Source organism: Acomys minous (assembly GCF_964271855.1).
Source record: "Acomys minous genome assembly, chromosome: 3".
NCBI lineage: Eukaryota > Metazoa > Chordata > Mammalia > Rodentia > Muridae > Acomys > Acomys minous.
The window spans coordinates 93,121,817-93,142,663 of NC_140485.1; the positions used below are offsets into that span (position 1 = coordinate 93,121,817).

Genomic DNA, 20,847 nt, shown 5'->3' on the forward strand with positions numbered 1-20,847 from the left:
GACAAGGGTCACCAAAACACGCTCTCAGACAAGACTCGAACCTAATGTTTCTGCTTCTGACTCTGACAGGAATAAAGACGTTTCAAAGAAAGAGTATGAAGTTGCTTTTGTATGGTGGCTGGGTCTACCCTTGTAGTTACTGTGACTGCCAAGCCACCCAAGCTTTGTGGAAGAGAACTTCCCAAGACAAAGATGAACAAAACTCTCCCAGTGAGAGGATTCACCCTGCATCTGTCTCCACCAACAACGGTTCTTCTTTGTTGCTTTTAAGACAGGCTCTATCGTGTGGCCCAGGCTGCACCCAAATAGCGGTGACTTTACGCAGGAGGTCAGTGGGTTACTATCAAGCCAGGGGTGAGGCCAGCTCTGAGACATCTCACTGCGACCTGATAGCTCAGAGGTGGACAAGGACACTCAGTGGGACGCTGCTGCCTCTCCTACACACAGCGGCAAAGTGAGGGTGGAGGGCCCACGGAGCTCAGTCTTGACAAGCCCTCAGCGCAGGCTCTGCAGTGCTACCTGCAGGGCGGGGGAGTCTATCTGATCACAGGTGTTCTAGAGCAAACCCTCCAAAACTGTGGGTCATGACACTATAACTGAACACATGGGTCACGAGAGATCTAAGAGTACAGGGCCGTCTCAGTTTTTTTTTTAATTTTTTATTAATTTATTCTTGTTACATCTCAATGGTTATCCCATCCCTTGTATCCTCCCATTCTTCCCTCCCCCCATCTCAGTTTATGAGGCTAGACTCTGATGCACTGAGATGTCCCCAGCATAGGGCCCATCCAGGGAGTGACAAACACTGAAGACCTATAGAGCTGGTTCTCCTACAGTCTGCTGTGGCTTCCGGGACCACAGTGGAAACACTCTGGTAACCGTTGAGGGTACTAAAAGGGGAACTAAAATGCTCACAACTGCCGCATCTGAAGTCCTTCACAGCCACTTGATTTTGCAGCAGCAGATTTTCATGTTCTGCTAAGAGCGGTCTGTGTGGGTCTTCCTAGGCTGCTATAGGCTAGAGCGTAACCGTGGGTCGGGAGCAGGACAAGGAGGATTCGCCCATTCCCTGTCAGGACAGTGAAAAGGGCCTGACAAGCGTCACCTTTCCAGTGAGGAGAGGAGAGAGCAGAGGCGCCGCACTCTCACAGCACAGCTTGGGAGGTTGACTTACAATCTTACAACTGTACAGTTTTACACACAGCTTAAGCTTGCCTTTTAAAGTCTGCAGGTTTTGAGACAAAGAACAGTTAGGATTCCTTTCTCTGCCAACAACTACCTACTGTTTTCCTTACATTGCTTCAGGACACTGTCTGCATGAAGTGGAGCAGCGACAGTGGGAAGCCAGAGATCACCCCCTGCCCCTCTACACCCTGCACGCAGCAGGGCAAAGCACTGTGCTTCAGCACAGCTCCATACCTTTAACAAGGGGGGCCCTTGGAATTTAAGAAACCAAAGTCTTAATTTCCGAAATGGTGCCTGTTAGGATTCTGCTTCAGTCTGCCTACCAGTGATGTCATTGCCTACCTGTGATGTCATTGCCTACCTGTGATGTCATTCTCTACCTGCCACAGAGGCATGGCCCTGCCCAGGGCCATATAAAAGGACAGGCCCACCTCACCCCTCCCTCTTCCTGTCTTCCACCTCTTCTTCCTCTTCCTCCTCCTCCTCCTCTTCTTCTCCTTCTCCTTCTTCTTCTTCTTCTTCTTCTTTTCTCTCTCTCTCTCTCTCTCTCTCTCTCTCTGGGGTACTCCTCCCCCCTTTTCTTCTCTCCCCATGCTCATTTAATAAACTCTCTATAACATATCATCTGGCATCTGGTATCTTCTTATCTTCTTATCATTTTCATATTTATTAAACATAAAAGTGCCCAAGTTAATTTCTAGCATACAGAAGCACTTAAAGGGGCTGGAGATGCCTCAGCAGTTAAGAGCACTTGCTGTCCTTGTAAAGGACCTGTGCTTGGTTCCCAGCACCCACACGGCAGCTCACAAGTGTCTCCCCCTCCAGTTCCCAGGGATCCAGCACTCTCTGGCCTCTAATGGCATTGGGTACACACACACAGTACACACACACAGTACACACACACAGTACGTACACAGTACACACACACACATTCAGGAAATGCACACATATGCATAAGATAAAGATAATATGCTTTTTAGAGCAGCGGTTAAGGCTGAGCACAGTGGCACAGGGCTATAACTCAAGCACCTGGGAGGCGGGAGGCAGAAGCAGGAGGACCACAGTGTCAGGGAAGCCTGGCCTCCACAGTGAAACCCCATCTGAAAAGAAAACTCAACAAAAAACATCTCACGGGCCAGGGTGTGACTCAGTGGCAATTCTTGCTCAACATGCTCGAGGCCAAGGGTAATCCTGAGCACCTCATTAAAACAAAAGAAAACAATGGCAGGAAAGGGGTTAGGAAGGTGAAGGAAAGCTGCAGACATTTACAGGGTGGCCGCTGGCCCAGTCCACCGAACAAGCTTTTACCATGAGGGCCTTTCTAATAATACCTCTCCTTTGGATCTGAAGTATTTAGTCTAATTAAGAACACAACATTCTGGAGGCAGCGGCATACCCTTTTACGGCAGATCTTTGTGAGTTTGAAGCCAGCCTGGTCTACAGAGTGAGTTCCAGGACAGCCATGGCTACACAGTGAATCCTTGTCTTGAAAAACCAAAAACCAACCAAACACATTTATCTTATTTTCTTCTTCATGGATACCATCTCACCTCTAATTCAATACCCTAGAATAACCCTAATTAATAACCTGAAATTGTATCTGCCTCTTGATACATTAAATAGGGAGCAGACACTTAAGCCTACTCTCAGTCCTGTAACGGACGATATGTGCACTAATTCTCAAGGCCTGCACTCAGCTTGGGCACTAGAGCATCACAGTCTTAGAAATTGTAGCCTGTCGATACAGTCAACCTGACTAAAGTCCCCTAAACTCCCATCACGTCAGCAGTAGCTGACCTTTACAGGGTCCCAGAGATAAGCAGTGTGGGGCCAGAACAGGGTGATCCAATCCCGGCAAAGGCAAGAGGCCATCAGCCTTCAGAGCTGCTACAATAAAAGTACAATTTCCTTAAGGTTTTTGAACCCCACAGACCTGTATGTTTTAAGACTGGTGAGGAAGCAAACCATCGGGCCCAGGCAGGAGGGAAGTGGAAGATGTATCCGATGGAATCAAGAGGAGCAATGACAGCTGATCACAAGGCTGGCATTAACAAGAGCCTTTACGTCCTGGGCCTGGGCCATACTCCTCATGTGGACTGTCTTATTTTGCGTTTACAGCAGTGCTGTCAAGGGCACAGATTAGCAACCTCATCTTATGGGCAAAGACACTAGCTCAGTAGAAACAGTAGGTGATGTGCACAGGGTCGCATAGCTACCCAACAGAGGTCAGAATGTGAGCCCAGAGCCCATGCTGGCAGCCACTGTGGTAGGCCGGCTCCAAGCGAAGAGAAAGTGTCCAGGCAGCAAACCAATTCCCAGTGGGCACCTGCTCGCTCCCACCAATCAGCATGTGCCCTCCTACCTTCAGTGCTTTGGTACCCACGGTGACTCCTGTCTGCAACATGCCATCAGCAATGCCCAGTCGGTCCATGTTCAGGAGGAAAGGCGTCACCAGAGTCACATAGGTGGCTCCTGACCACTTCTTGAGAAAGTTCAGAGCCCAGGTTTCAGTAGAGCCACCAACATTATCAAGGATAAAGTCAAATCTGGAGGGAAAGAATCAAATAAACATGCTGCCAGGCTGTACCCAGGCGCAGACCGTCTTTACCACACTGCCGGTTGGCTATAGGGTGTAGCCAGTGACAGCTCACAACCATGTGGCACTGCATCCTCACGCAGAGGACGGGCCGCCTGGATGGAGGGTGGAAGGCACATCTCCTCACTTCAGTTATAACCTTTTCTCCAATTGTAAAACACAACTAATTTCTTATTATAAAAAATCTATTGGCTTCTAATACTTTAAACCTTAAGAAAGACTTAAGCAAGTGGTTCTGAGTCTGGGTGATTTGGGTTAATATGCAGAGAACAGATTCTCACACCAAAGTGTCCATGGTTAAACATAAGTCCTGGAGAACAGGGGCTGTCTAGGTTGAGGAACCCTGACATCAGCTTTGAAGACCGTAAAACCTTCAATGTCATCAATGTATTTTTCAGTATACATGACTACTTGAAAGAGAAGTATACAAGGTGCCTGTAAAATTGACTTACTTTTATCCCCGCTACAGTAAGAAATGCATTCTCTTTACCTTCTGGAATGTTCTTTTTGTGTGTTTTATGCATAACATCAGGATAATACATGAAAAAAAACCAAAACCACCTCTCAGCCTCCAGTGCTACCCTGACATGCCTCATCATGACAAATTGTCATAACAGACTCCATAGAACTGACAGATAACCAAATCTTTCAATCTAACCTAATACTAATATAATCACTATAGTACACTCAAAACAGATAGAAATCCGTGGAAACTTTTAAGTAATATCAAAACCAAAGTTCTATTTAGAAATATGCACATGTATAAATTAGATAAACCAACTAACTGGTGAATTGCCCCTGCCTGGGCCCGATGGTTTTTCCCTTTGCAAATCCATCTGGAGGAAGCCAAGCATCAGTGTTTCTAAAAGAGCTGTGGCCAGCTTCAAGGATACCAAGTCTTTCATGGGACTAAACTAAAGGAAGACAAAAATTAAAGGCTATGGAAGGCAGGCGAGTGACCTCACCAGAGGAAAAGTTTCAATGGTATTCTTAATGCATTAGGAACAAATAAGAGGCTCTTTAATCTGGAGCAAATTTAAAACTGTATTACAGGGACCCATGTGAAAAGACGTCTCGAGACAAGCTGTAGACTAAGTTATGCCAGCAACGATGAGTGGCCTGACCTTGAAATAACAAAACATCCACAGAGCCCTGCCTCTGCTTTCTCAACCATAATACGATTGGATCAGAATGAGGTTCAAACTCCTTCTTGCTGTAAAATTTCTAAGATTCAAACACCAAGAAAGCTGCTACCTGGAGGACGTCACAAATTTACTATAGACAGAGTCAGAGGTCAACCATTGTGCAGGGGTTAGGATTATAACACTCAACTTCACCTAAACCGTGTGGTGGTTTAACTGAGGAGCCCCTACAAGCTCACACATTCGAATGTTTGGTTCCAGTTGGTGGAACTGTTTGGGAAGGATTAGGAGGCGTCGCCTTGTTGGAGATGTGTCACTGAGTGTGAGCTTTGAGGTTTCAAAAGCCCTTGTCACGCCCAGTTAGGGGACACGCCCCCACTCCCACCCCCACCACGGTTGTTGTCTCAGCGTGTAAGGTCTCTGCTCCAGTGCCATGCCTGCCTGTTGCCAGGCTTCCCACCATGACGGATCTGGACTTGCCCTGTGAAGCTGTAAGCAGCCATGTAATTAAATGATTGCATTTATAAGTTGCTTCCGTCATGGTGTCTCTTCACAGCAACAGAAAGGTAAGTAAGACAATGTTGAAGGAAAAGGAAGAGAGAAGAGGAAAGAGGAAGAGAGCGAGGAGGGGAGGGGAGGAAGGAAGGGTAAAGGCCTACATGTGTAAGCCAGTGAAGCCCTTACTGGAAAACTACAATCAAGAAGGCAAAAGCCAGAGGAGCTGAGGGAACTGTCACACGGATCTGAGTGTCAGCCTCTGCCTGTTAGGCTCTCCTCCAGAAACGAGTTACAAGCATGTATACAATTAGAGGTCAGTAGAGGGGAACAGGTTGGCCTTGGCCTTTGTGTGATGCTGTTCTTCCCGACATCACAGAATAGGCAGCCAATTCCAGCCCCCACTCTGCAGAAGGCAGATCTTGGAGACCTGTCATGTCTCCACCTCCCCGCACCCTACAGAAGCACACACCCTGACACTCCAGATGCTCAGCTCTGATTCCCAATCACATCCGATCTGTTCTTCACACAGGAGCTTCACACGTACTTTTACCTCACATGAGAGCAACTCCTTTTCTAGGTTACCGCAATAATTAAAGCAGGAGCTTGACAGATGGCCTGGTAGTTAAGAGTGCTTCGGGCACAATCATGAGGACTGGAGTTTGGATCCCAGCACCATGTAGCAAGACCAGCATCTGACACATGCTAAAACCCCAGGAAGCAGGAAGAACACTAGTGCTTGCTGGCTTACAGCCTAGCCAAGAAAACATGGATCCCAGGTTCAGGGAGAGATCCTGCCTCAAAGGAAAGGTGGAGAGCAAGAGGGGAATATGCAATGCCTTCTTTTGTCCTTCACTTACATGGGCCCATGAACCCATGTGTCACAAACACACACACACACACACACACACACACACACACACACACACACACACACAGTAATTAACCAAATATTATAGCCCCAGGTAGAGACACACAGCCAAGAACAGGACCAGCTGAGCTGAAGCCTTGAGTAATGTTTCTTCAAGGCAGATTCTTCCGCTGCCCCACCTGTGCGCAGCTCCTCCCTAGTCAGTTATTCTCCCTCTCCCTGTTTCCGTGTTACACAGAGCACTATGCTGGACAGACACAAGCTACCATCATCAGGAGCAGAGATGCTCAATTGAAAGAATGCCTCAGTAGGATCAGCCGTAGGCAAGCCTGTAGGGCATTTTCTTAATTAGTAATTGATGGGGAGAGTCCAGCTCACAGTTGGGTGCTTCCCACCCCACACACACACTAGCCCCCTGGCTGGTGGGTCCTGGGTTCTATAAGTAAGCAGGCTGAGCAAACCATGAGGGGCAAGCCAGTAAGCAGCACCCTCCATGGCCTCTGCATCAGCTCCAGGTTCCTGGCTGTTTGAGTTCCTGTTCTGACTTCCTTCAGTGATGGATAGTGATGTAGAAACATTAACCCAAATAACCCCGTCCTCCTCAAGTCTCTCTGCTCATGGTGTTTTCTCACAGTGATGGAACCCCAAGACAAACTGGTACCAGGATCATGGCGTAGATCAGGCGGTGATAGACCTGACCATGTTGTTTGGGGGGTGGGGGCTGGGGTTGTGAAAGGACTTTGGAACTTTAGGTGAGAAAAGCCATTGGGTGTTCAAAGCTTGGTGAGCTGTTCTTTAGGAGCTTGGAGGAAAAGAAGTTGAGAGCAGTGCAGACCCTGGGGGCCTGGCTTGTGATGTTCCGCGGGAAGTTTGAGAGTCCCTGAAAGACTCTCAAGACTATTAGCTTTTTTGAATTGAGAGTCCGAGGTTCTAGTTAGCTGAAGCTGAATAATAGGCTGTGGTTAACCAGAGACCAGAGATACTGAAGTGAAACTTTGCTTTGCTGGGACAATTGATGATAGAGCCATGAACTTTAGATTTTCAAAGAGACTGGTTATTTTTAAAGAGACAACTTTTAAAGTGTTTGAATTTGTAAGGTTGTGAGACTTTAATAGTCTGTGAAATGTTTTACATTGTGGTATCTTTATTAATGTGATCTTGGGAACAAACAAGAAAGGAAAGGTTGTAGCTTAACAGTGATGTGTTATGTCAAGCTGACAACGGGTCAGCTGTGTTGATTAGTTTTATGTCAACTTGACACAAGCAGGAATAATCCAAGAGGGAAGCTCGGCTGAGAAAATCCCTCCCTGAGCTTGGGCTATGGGCGGGCCTGTAGGGCGTCTTCTTAGTCAGTGGTGATGTGGGAGGGCCAGCACACTGTGGATGGGCTACCTCTAGGCGGGTGGTTCTGGCTTCTATAAGAAAGCAGGCTGAGAAAGCCATGAGGAGGAAGCCAGTAAGCAACACTCCTCATGGCTCCTGCCTCCAGGTTCTTGACTTGTTGTTTGAGTTCCTGCCCTGACTTCCTTCAGTGAAGAACAGTGACATGGAAGTGTCCCTCCCCAAGTTGCTTCGGTCATGATGTTTCTTTACTGCAACAGTGAGCTGACTAGAAGGAGCACTAGCCACCGAACCTCTCAAACGGAGTGCAAGCTCTATGAAGGAGGAAGTATATCTACTTTACCAGTGTGGTGTCCAGAATGATGCCTAGTAATAGCTGAAGCTCCACAAAGGGCAGAATGCACAAGGCTCTGGTGGCTGCTGCTCCTGGGAGCACCAGAGGGGAGGGAGGACCGCAGAGGGGAGCACTATGGAGGGGAGTACCACTAAGGGGAGGGAGTACCACAAGGGACAGCATCTCAGGAGGGAGTACTGCAGAGGGGGGAGCACTGCAGAGGGGAGCACTATGGAGGGGAGGGAGCACCACGGAGGGGGGGAGTACCATGTTTTGCTTTCAACCTTCAAAACTACACTTCTGGTCGGTATGGCCAAAAAATAATTGGCTTCAGAAAATGGATATCAAAAAAGAAAGAAAAATCTTTGAAATTGTAGCCAGATACTTGTGAGCTGGATTCAGTTTATCAGCCAGAACACAGTCAAGAGCAACAGGGCTTGCAGGACTTTCCCAGTCTGTCCTACCTGGCACCTTAGGCCAAGCCACAGGCTGGCTTTCAGGCGTTCTGCACACACCACACTGCTCCCTGCCAGCTTTGTTCTTAAACTGCTTTTTTCTTATTGAGCCAAACACTGCACATGTGTTCAGTGACCGGAGGTTTCCTGTGACGATGCCACAGAAGGAACACACTCCCCAGTGCTGCCTCCAGATGTCTTATAAACAAGCTGCTTTAAAATCATCAAGCCATATATAAAAAAAAATATATATATATATATATATATATATATATATATATATATATATATATATATATCTTACAAACTATGTGGAAATGGCAGGAATGTTTTTAGACTCTTCTAGAAGATTCCAACATGACTAGAGGCTACCAAACCCTCTCAGAGCCACGCACTCAACCGCATTGTGCCCTCCTTCCCAAGGGGAGCACCCCACCACTACTCACAGTTTTAAAGTTTTCAACTGCTCTTCCACACTTCCCAAGGTGTAATCAATGACTTCATCAGCTCCAAGCTTCCTTACAAGCTCACTGGCATCTTGAGAGCAAACTGCTGTCACATGAGCACCCCATGCCTTCATCACCTGCCAAGGGGACGGGGAGAGGAGGAAAAAGTGAAAAAAAAAAAAGAATGCATTTTTTAAAAAGAAAAGGTTGCCCCCAGTGCACACATTTCAGAGCAATCTCCAGAGAACCTTTGAGTCTTAATCTTAAAAAATGCAGGAAGGACAGTAAAAATCATAAAACTTGTTGTCCAAGAAAACTCCACTAGGCAAGACAACCTTGAAGTTTATTCAGTGCCCTACCAGGATTAGAAAAAAATGGGAGTTACAAGCTTCACATTTAATGGCAAAGGGCAAGTGGCAGAGGAAAAAGAGAAACCACGTCACACATCCTCTGCAGGTGACTATCCCTCTGACAAGCACCCACAACACAAAACTGCAGCACCTCTTCATTTGCATCCCCAGGGTGAGTTGAGTCAGTCAGTGCAGCAGGTTACCTGGGCTGGGACAATGGCCACATCGCACAGTGCCTGCTCCAAGGACCTGCGCTCAGACCCCCAGCGCCCAAGCAAACGCCCACGCCCACAGTCCCAGTGCTGGGGAGGCAGAGACAGGGAGATCCTGGGAGCTTTGCAGCCAGCTAGTCTAGCAAAATTAGTGAGCTCCAGGTTCAAGTGATAGACCCTGTCTCAAAACACAAGATGGACTCTGTGAGTTCGAGGCCAGCCTGGTCTACAAAGAGAGTTCAAAGACAACCAGGGCTACACGGAGAAACCATGTCTCGAGAAAAACAAAGAAAAAACCCAAGATGTAGAGTGATGAAAGAAACACAGTGCAGTGACAATCTCTGGCCTCCACATGCATGCACATACACACATGCACATCTGGAAACATACACACAGTAATCAGCTATTAGATGCAAGGTAATTAAGAAAATAGGACATTTTCACTACAGAATATCAATTGGATTCTCTCCCTTGGTGTAAGAAGGCCAAAGTAGTCTCTTGGTTTTAAAACACAGGAAACATATTCTGAAATAGACTTAAATAAAGGAAGAAATAATTCTAATGTTATTTTGCTTTAAGTATCCTTAATCACCCTCTAAACCTGACATACTCTTTTCTATAATATCATCTTCTTAGAGTTAAAAGGGAACCACCATTTCCAACCTATTATCAGGCAAAATACTTAAAATTTATAGAGAAATTTTGGTATTAATAGTTACAGGTCAAGCTGGGTGTGGTGGCACATGTCTTTAATCCCAGCACTCAGGAGGCAGAGACAGGCAGATCGCTGTGAGTTTGAGCCCAACCTGGTCTACATAGTGAGTCCAGGACAGCCAAGATAACACAAAGAAACACTATCTCAAAAAACAAACAATAGTTACAGGTCAAACCAAGTATAGTGACACACACATGCAATCTCAACACTTTGGGACATGGAGCCAAAAGATGAGAAACTCAAGGTCGTTCTCAGCTATGTAGAGTACTCAAGGTCAGCCTACGATGCATGAGACCCTCTCTCAAAACAAATGAGCATACAAAGCCAACAAAAACGTTTCCCAGGGATTCACGGAACCGGAAAGCCTGTGGAAACTGAACCGCTGAGGAATGGTCTTTTGTGTTTGTGGTCTGTAGACAGGGCCTCTTCAGAAAAGGAGTCTGTTGCTTTCAACAGCAAGTCCTGAGTCAAAGTCGAGTAAGGGAAAAGTGGAATCCAGATGAAAAGCTCATCTTGGCCAACTTTCCCCCCAAGTACATGCAGGACATTGTGGAGGAAAAGAAAAAAGATGGCTAAAACCTCTACCTATTACATGCTTTTCTTTAAAGATTGATATTTGCTCTATGCATATGAGTATTTGCTGTGTGTGTGTGTGTGTGTGTGTGTGTGTGTGTGTGTGTGTGTGCGCGCGCGCGCGCGCGCGCCACATCCATGCCTGGTGTTCACAGAGGTCAAAAAGGGGCACTGCATGCCAAGACTAGAGTCATGGCCAGTTGTGAGCTGCCAGCAGGGTGCAGGGACCCGTCTCTGAAGAGCAGCCAGCCCTCCAGCCTTTGCTTTCTCTAAGCCCCACCAAGGCCTCAGGAAGGCTCTATCACCTGATGAAACAGTTCAGCATCGCTCCTAATGTCCAGCCTTTCCTCGCCCACTCAACGACCTTCACTCTAGGCTCAACAGCTTCTCATTGTGGTTTTGAGTTACAATTCCTGTGAAGAACCCTCTCCGTCTTCCATGACATTACCGGCCATTTCTAAATGCTCTTTCAAAACCAGTCTAGTTTCAGTTTTCCCCATTTTTTTTTACTGTTGTATATTAATTGTACAAAATGATGTGCTTCATTGTGTTTTGTTTCCTTAACACAGATCTCATTATGTAGCCTTGACTGGCCTCCGACAAAAAACCTCCTCCCTCCTGCCTCAGTCTTCCAAGTGCTGGGATTACAAACATTTACCACGTTTGACATCTTTTCTGTTTTAAAAATGGTATTGTCTTTTTGTTGTTCAGGTATGATTTCTTTATGTAGTATGGAGATCAAACCCCTAACAGAATAATAACTTATAAATACCCCCCCCCACGGTGTGATAGTTATTATTGATTGCTAGCCTGACAGGATGTAAAATCACCTGGTGACAAGCCTCGGAGCCTGCCTGTGAGGAATTATCCTAATCAGATCAACCGAGGTGGGAAGACCCACCTTAAATGTGGGTGGAACCATTTCCTGGGCTGTGGTCCCAAATTGCATAAAAAAAAGAGAAAGCTGGCTAAGCCAGGCATCCATGGTGTAACACCTGACCATGGCACTCTGCATCCTGGCTGAGCCTGCATCTGTGGGGTCTGCATCCTAGCTGAGCCTGCATCCATGGTGTAACACCTGACCATAGCACTCTGAGCCCTGGCTGAGCCTGGCATCTTTGGTGTAATACCCAGTTGCCCCAAATATTCTGCCACCATGACAGACTGTACCCTGGGACTGTGAGTCATAACCTTCTTTTCGTCTTAAGGTGCTTTCTTCACATTATTTGTCACAGCCACAAGGAAAGTAACTAAGACATATGGGTTGCTTCTTTTTTTTAATTCCTTAATAGTGCCCTTTGATGCATCAGGATTTTTAACCTGATCAAGTTCACCTTACTTGCTTTTAAAGTCTATTGCTTATGTGTTTAGTGTCACATCTAAGATTCTGTGGCTAAATCTAAGTTGATGGATATTTATAACTGGTTTCTTCTGCAAGTTTTATGGTCAGTGCTCTTATGTTTAAGTCTGATTCCACTTGAATTATTCTTGTGTATCATGTGGGTCCAGCTCGCTTCTTCTGTATGTGGACATCAAGTTGTCTCATCATAGGCTGAGGACCCTTTCTCCCGCTTAGTGAGTTGGCCATTCTTTGCTAAGAACCAAATGATGGTGCTGGAGACGGCGCCTGTTTGCTAAGAGCCCTGGCTGCTCTCCCACGGGATCCTCACCAGCCATCAGCTCGTAACACTAACTCCAACTTCAGGGATCCAACACCCTCTTCTTGCCTCCCTGGGCACCTGCACACGTGCGGCATAGTCTCACACCGACACACAGATACACATTAAAAAACAAAACTGACCACACGTGTATAGATTTGTCTCTGGGTACTCAATTCCCTTCCTTCGTTCTCCCTCCCCCCCCTCTCTCTCCCTCCTCTCTCCCTCCCTCTCTCTCTCCCTCTCTCTCTTTCTCTCTCTCTCTCTCTCTCCCTCCCTCTCTCTCTCCCTCTCTCTCTCCCTCTCTCTCTCTCTCCCTCCCTCTCTCTCTCTCTCTCTTTCCCTCCCTCTCTCTCTCTTTCCCTCCCTCCCTACACACACACACACACACACAGAGGGAAAGAGAGAGAGTCTGAGGAAGGAGGGAGGCAAGGGGGGGGAGGTGGGGGGGGGACCCACCTTATGCCACTACACCACTACTTTGCTTAGCTTAGTGTTAACTTTTGAGATTTGGATATTTAGAACTAATTCTATTCTTTTTCAAAAATGTGGCTACTTGGGTTTCCATGCAATTGCACATATGTTTCAGAATACACTTGCCATGTATGGGGAGAAAGGCAGTTGATATTTTTATTAGCTTTACACTGACAATGTGGATCACTTCAAAAGTGCACTGCCTTTTTTAGGGCATTCTGGCTACCGAGTTCCCCTATGTCATTTAGGGTCAGCTCATTAATTTCTACAAAAAGCCGGAAACACTTTTGACTAGAAGATAGCAGCAGCTTTCAGCAAATGCTGTTTACTGCGAAACTGCAGGCGTCTACAAACCACGGTCCTCCTCCCAAAGGGTTCTGCCCCACACACTCACCTTTCTTTTATTTTTTTTTAACTGTTCTAATTTTTTTAAACTTTTCCATGTTAAACTACTGGAAAGGCCAGTGTTTCCTTTTATTATTAGAACATGGTCGTTTGGGTCACTGAAATTAAAAGGCATTAATAGATGCCCTATTTTACTGTTACTGTGTTAAAACACTGACCAAAATCAATTTGGGGAGTAAAGTACTGCAGCTTAGAGAGGATAGCCCATCGCTGAGGAACTCTAGGCAGGAAGGAACTGGAGCAGAGGCCTTGGCGGAATGCTGCTTACTGGGTGGCTTCCATGGCTTGTTCAGCCTGGCTTTTTATATGACTCAGGACCACCTGGGGGCACCAAGTACAGTGGGCTTGGCCCTCCCATACTGAACATAAGTCAGGAAAATGCCCCGCGAACATGCTTACAAGCCAATTGCATGGAGGCAGCTACTTAACTGATGTTCCCTCTTCCCAGATAACTGTACAAAACTAGCCAGTCACTAGACTCAGCTTTTGAGGAAAAATAATTTATAATATATGAATTTATAAATTCATATGATCAAAAATTATCCTAGTCACAAGATTAAAAATTCCTTTTACCTGTATCGCAAAAGTACCAACTCCACCTGAGGCACCCAAGATTAGAGCACTGCAATAGAAGAGAAAGTACAGCCAGTGAGACTTTAAAGATGTGACTGCCTCAGCAGTCCCCAATCCCCAAAGCAAATAAGTTCTCCTTCCCAAGACTGAATGACACAGACTTCACCAAGAGGCGCATATACTTAAAAGGAAACATTTTCCAAACTTAGCTGAGAACAGAAATCCTAGCGTACTAACAATTTACTTCCCAGGTGGTTTGGAGGTGCTTTGTAACCTCTGCTCTACAATTATTCTAGGCTAACGTTACCTCTCTTCTCTGTAAGAAGGGAACTTTCTAATTCTCAGAAAAGTCGCATTCCTGAGCGCATTCCTGCCAAGGTGGAAGGAGCCCTGTGTTCAGGCACGTCCTGAGCTTGTCAATTGTCATAAACAGACTCATCTCTGTATGACTTCCTGTGGAAGCAAGTGACTGTCCTGTCAGCACAGGCATCCTGAGCCCCAGGCTCTTACCTCATCTCCTCGGTGAGTGGCCCTCCTGCCACATGTGACTGGGGGCTGGGGCCCGGGGGGTGGGGGACAACTTAGACTGGAGCCCATGGACAGAGGGGTGGAGGTGAGAAGAGAGGGAGACGCCCTGATGGTCTATCTAAAGTGTCGCTCTCCTAAACAGCAATGCACGACTAGGTGTGTGCAGGCAAAAGAAGACCAACGCCCCATCCATTCCCCAAAGAGGCCTGGGAGCTGCGAGCAACTCAGTAGTCAAAAACCACTGCATCACACAGGCAGGATGGCTCAGTGGGTACAAGTGCTTGATGTGAAATGTCCACCTGAGATCATCAGAGCCCACAGTGGAAGGGCAGAGCAGCCTCCGGAAAGTTGTCATCTTATTCTATATATGTGCTATGGCACATGCATGCGTACACGTATGTATACATGCGCACACATGTGCGCGCACACACACACACACAGAGCGCTTGGACTGCATGGTATCAAATGCCTGCAGCACGGCAGAACTGCAGTTTGATGCTCTCGTCCCATTAGAGGTGGATGGACACTGCATAAGGTTGTCTGATATCTGATGCTTTATTAACTATGACGGGAGGCTGTTGCATGAATAACAGTCTCCTGAGACTAAGTGATGGGAGTGCCTGCTGCTTGCCAGCCACTATCATTACATAACTACTGGTTACGGGCCCTTTGTCTTCACTACTAGACAATATAGAATTTGGCCACCTACTGCAAGCAGTGCACCGAACCTTAGAACGTGCGCGCTGCCTATAATCTTAGCCCCGGTTCATTTGTCCTGCGCCTCACACAAACCGCAGAGGCGGATTATTACCATCTGTTATATGTTATGACTGTAATTTCCAAGCCAGCTGTTCCCTTTGAAATACAGTTAAATATAATTAAAAGAAGGCTCCCTGCAAATCATGTTCCTTCTAGAAGTAGTTTTCATCTCACAAAGCTATCAATAGTGAGGAAGAGCAGCAACGCTGAAGGCGCCCCACTCCTACAAACTCAAGCCCGGGGTAGAGCTTCAGTATTTCCTAATGGGGAGCGACCACTGGAAGTGCCTCCCTGCTGAGGTGGGGGCACAGACCTGGAATCTCAGCATTCAGGAGGCTGAGGCAGGAGGATTGCAAGCTCAAGGCCAGCCTGGGTGACCCAATGAGACCCTGACTCACACCAAACCACGCAAACAAAGAAAAGCCGTCATACAGATTATCCAACAATTAATTTACCCACAAAATATTTAACCCTGACTTTTTGCTCATTATGTAAAATAGCCAAATTCCCCTCTAAGTAGCATCAAGCTTTTCTTCTCATGTATATTAAGACAGAGAAAAGAACAGGCATTTGACCAAGTTTGGAGTTGTCTGAGGCCTGGTAATTTCTGAGTCATGAGGCTACTTATTTAAGAAAATGCCTTTCTGGAGGCTTAAGACTGTTTCCCTATGGAAGCTGCAGATCAGTGGCCATGACTCCTAAGAGTCATTAGCAGTATTCTCTGCCTGGTGGGTTTGTCTGCGGGTTTTTGGTTTTGTTTTGTTTTGGGTTTTTTTTGGTTCTTTTGTGTGAGGGATGGGGACAAACACATTCCAGAAATGGAGATAGGGGACGGACACTTAGCAGAAGGCAGGCTTACTACCGTCTTTTGTTCAATGTGGAAGGCGCTAAAGGACAGAAACCTCCTCTTACATCCCGCGCTGGCCAAACTATTCTGGGTGCCTAGTCAGTGTGACTGCATTAAACTCATCTCCACAGCATCCTATTTACAAGCAGGGCAGTAAATGCTACCACCTGACCAGAGAGGACCAGCTGGCTCCTGCACAGGCTGCATTAAAGTTTCCTCTGGTAAAGGAGAGCTTGAAATACAGTTCTTGTTTCTCCCTGAGAAGACAGGACTAAAAGGAGAGCAAATATAATGGCCGCCTGGGGGTCCCACTGCCAGACACGTCTCTGACCTCCTTCCTGTCAGCTTGTCTGGTCCCCATAACCCTTAATTGGAAGCAGCCTCACTTCCTAAATAAAAGCAAAATTATCTCACAAAGGAGGGCTTGGCCACACCGTCAGTTCCCAATGCTGCCACCTGAGGGCGCTCTCAAAGTACAAAAGAGCCAAGGAGCAGGCTCAAGAAGTGCTGGAGAAAGTGAAGACGCACACTTTTCTGGCCGCACAAACCTTAGTTTTGTGCAGGGTCAGGCTGGGCCTATTCTCTTTTCAAACAAAGTAGATATCTAAAAGGACAGCGGGCAAAATAAATTCTAAAGCCATCAAGAAGCTGATGTTCCTGTGGCTAACCTAACCCTGAATTCTATAGAGACCCTCGACCCTAGGGAAGAATACCGTGAGCCCGCCCTCCCTCCCAAGCCGCCTTCCCCTCAGTGCTCTTCCGGGAGGGTTTTCATACCTAGCTTGCTGTAATGGCCACGCCCACATGTAAATCCAACCGAAGCGGGCAAAGAAAGTGTGCTGTTTGCTGTTTTATATGAGTGGTTCATCACCTTCCTAAGGTTAGAGCCTTTAATACAATTCCTCGTGTTGTGGGAACTCCCGATCACAGAATTATTTTCATTGCTATTTCTTACTGTTATGAATCGTAATTAAATTCTTTTGGAGCTAGAAGTTGGCCAAAGGGTTACAACTAGTTTATATAGAGAACCACTTGTTCATACAGAAAAAGCACAACAAATTTGCAAGAACACTGTAATTCAAAATTGTCCAGGTTTTTAATACATGGCCCCTTACTTCCTAGTTGACAGCTTAGTCTGAAGTTTCGGAGGACTGCACTAGTAGCAGATCTAGAGAACACTGGAAAATATGAATAATTATTATAATGCTATGCATTCTTCTTTGTTGTAGAGATGGGGTATTAGATAGCCCTGGCTGGCCTCAAACTTGCGATGTACCTGAGGGTGGTCTTGAACTCCTGATCTCATCTCAGCCTTACAGGCATGCACCACCATACTTGCTTTCTTAAACTCTGAATCCTAACTTGTTCTGAAATTTCCACCTAGTGTCTGAAGTCTCTCTAACTGAGCATGAAGATACTAATGCGCTAGTGGCTTCTCTAGAGAGGTGCCTCAGCAGTTAAGCACGCTTGCTGCTCCTCCAGAGGTCAGCTCCCATCACCCATGTCAGGCGGCTTTCAATTTCCATAACTCTAGTTCTGGACCAGACTTCTGGCTTCCACAGGTACTCTCACACATGTGGCACACACTCACACAGACACATATACACATAAGGAAAAATAAAATACATCTCTAAACAACAACAGGAACACACATACACATACACACACACACACACACACACACACGGGAGTTACGCTCAAGTTTCTGTTCCATCTTGGCAGAAGGAGACCTGGACCACAAACGTGCAGATCTAGGCTCTGCCTCATTTCATACTTGCTAACGCAGCTGTGACAGGAGCCCCTGACTCCCCACAAGATTAAAATGCCATCTCTTAGATGCTAATGGCTTAGAAACAAAGATGATGTTAAATCTGGCTGCATTTCCTACGGGTGAAGACGTGATCTTTAAGAAATAAGAATGGTGCCAATGATGAACCACATTCGAGTTTCATGCGCTCCTTTAAACGTGGGAGTGTGGAGACAGGTGAAATTGCAGCTGAAGTATCCTAGCACAATACACTACTTACTTAATATGCTACATTTCCCTACTAAAGGAGGTGAGAAACTTTGAATAAGTGAGAATAATACAGTTATAAAGCAAATCAGCCAAATGTAACCCAGAGAGCCTGGACTGGGTTCCTTCTCTTCTAAGCCTCTGTAATTCATACAGACATTTCCCGTTTTACAAGACACTTCATGTATGAATTAGACATTTGAAACGTAAACACGTTTCCCATGAAAACGGAGCTATCGATACACTTTGGCAAACACCCAAGGTGTTTAACTCATAATGGATCAAGACCATCAGACGCAGGCTAATGATGGTTCTCTTACCTAGATTACTTAGACTTCTGGCTGGGCCTTGGGATGCATCTCCCATGTAGGACAGGCCCTAGGAGCAGGCGTGCCTCACTAGCTCCCTGCATCACACACAGAAGCAGACAGAGGGAAGGAACACTGATGGCAACAAAGACAGAAGCAGTATGCTCAAAGCGGATGAAGTGACAGGTCCACTGTTAGGGCAGGGTTAGCCTTTGGCTCACACAGCAGCCCTGGCAGCGTATCTGCAGACACAGAGCTTTTATACAACTTAGCAAAACTAAGATACGCCAATCACACCAGCAATACTAGATTTGGCTGAGAAGTTGACTTAGAGACACAGTGGTCTGTCTCTCCCGACTCATGGTGTCACATTCCCTCACTCTGGTTATCCACCCTCAACTGTGGCTCCAAACTAGAAAATTCAAAATTATAGAAATAAATACTTCCTAAGTTTTAAATAACTTTTACAAGAACACATCAATAAAATGGTTCTATTTTATCTGCAGACTCATAATCCATTGAGGAATTTCTCTTTTGTGGACAAGAGGACCTCTTGCCATTTGCTTTGGATTTAGCAGGGAAACTGTCTGTCATTTCTGCATAGAACTAAGTTCTCACTAGCTGCTGTGGCTTAGTGATGCCTTCCATTCCCGGGGGTAACAGTGCAGGCCCGCAATCTCAACCTTCAGGGGCCTGAGGAGAAGAGCAGGTGCTTGAAGTCAGCCTAGGATCCACAGAAAGAACCTACTTCACACTGCCAAGATGGCTCAGCAGGTGGAGGGCCTGAGTTTGACCCGTGGAAGCTGAAGGGCAAACTCCATTTCAACAAAGAGGTGTCCTTTGACCTCTGTACATGTGCACATCTCTGTACATGTGCACATGGGGTGCCCCAACCCACTACCCCACACACACACAAATTTTTAAAGAGTTTATGAGATGACCTCCTGGTAAAGATGTTTGCTGCCAAGATGGACACTGTGTGTGACCCCCCAGAAGTCACATGGTAGAAAGAGAGGCCTGACTTTTGCAAATTGTCCTAAGACATCTACATGTATGATGTGGCACCTGTTTATCACCCTCAACACACACACACACACACACACACACACACACACACACACACACACACACACACACTTTAAAAAATTTAAATGCAGAGAAAGAATCTAATGGGAGGTTTATTTTCTATGAGTTGTGTTTAAAATACGAGAAGAGCTGGCTGGAGCTCAGTGGATTACAGTTAGAGCCACAGACCTGTGTATTACCAAACCTAGAGGGAGGGCGGGGGCGGGGGATGGTGGGGGGTGAACAAGATAACCCTAGGATGTAGAGAGAACCCCATGCAAGCCCTGAACACAGCAGCAGAACTAAAGGGCTGATACAGAAGACATAAGAAACTGCAGCTCTGGAGGTAGAGGCAGGAGGATGCCTGGATTGGGCACTTGACCCCCATGAGGGCACCTGCAGGTGAACGTTGGGGCTCAGAGGGGATCACAGGGCAGAGGAGGGTCCTGGTTCCTAAACCTCAAAGACAACAGCCTCTCATCCCCACCCCGGGCACTTGCAAGGCTAATATAAAGCCCAAGCTGTCAAGGAGGGTTCAACTATTGAGCTGCCAGCTTCCCAGGAAAGAAGCCATGTGTTTGCTTCCCACTGGCCAGGCCCAGGCCTCCAACCAGGCTCACTTCCTCTGCTCAGCCACGCAATTCCAAGACAACAGAATGTCTGGGCTTGCTGTCTTCTTGCTCTCCCCAATAGGGTCAGGGTCAGAGTCGGATGAAAACCCAGGGCTCACACGAGTGGCAAAAGCAGAGTGGAAAGAAACAGGCTACACACTGAAGAACAGGCAAGTGAGGGCAACACAAGAAGGAAGCGACAGGATTGCCAGGTGGACATTTTAATTTCAATATAAGCGCATTGTTGTGTTTTGGGGGGTGAGGAGTGCATGTTGTTAAATTTCAGCATGTCTAATTCTATAACAAAATTAGACTCTGCCAAATACAGTGAAGCACAATTTTCCCAGCAAGAACTGGGCGCAGGACATGGATGGCCAAGTGTGCTCACAACCACTAAATTGAACCATATCTTACTCAGTGGCCTTGGGGCTGCCAAGATGGGTCATGGCTTGTTAAGTTAAGGCACTTGCCACCAAGTCTGCAAAGCTGAGTTTGTTGCCAGAACTCATGTGGTGGAGAAAACCACCTTCCACACACTGTCCTGACCTCCATATACGTGCTGCAGTGTGCACATACTCTCACACACACAGTGAATCAAATACAATATAATTTAAATTCTGTTTAAAATTTTAAAATATAGAATGGCCTTAAAAGACATAAGATGATCCCATTTCTCAGTGCCTCTCACAACTTAGATCTTCTGTTCAGACAGTCAGAGGAAACAGCAAAGCGACCACAAACAGCATGTGGCCAGTTGGTGAGTTAAGAGCAGAGTGTGGAGTAGAACCCAGGATTCTGACTCCCCAGGACCAGGCTTTAACAGACAGTGATCATGAATGCAATAATTACCCAGAAGTCAACATTAGACTGGACATTCATAGAGATGAAAT

The 20,847-nt window shown here is 46.5% G+C and overlaps 1 protein-coding gene across 1 annotated transcript in view; it reads right to left on the reverse strand.

Annotated features, from left to right (window-relative positions):
• The window catches only part of RTN4IP1 (reticulon 4 interacting protein 1), a 43,631-nt gene that overhangs the window by 10,865 nt on the left and 11,919 nt on the right, over positions 1-20,847 (reverse strand). Inside the window, exons 5-7 of the mRNA XM_084777106.1 lie at positions 13,826-13,874; positions 8,866-9,002; positions 3,548-3,731 (exon numbers count right to left, since the gene is read on the reverse strand). Coding sequence (XP_084633232.1) covers positions 3,548-3,731; positions 8,866-9,002; positions 13,826-13,874 — 370 coding nt within the window. The remainder of the gene's footprint in view (positions 1-3,547; positions 3,732-8,865; positions 9,003-13,825; positions 13,875-20,847) is intronic.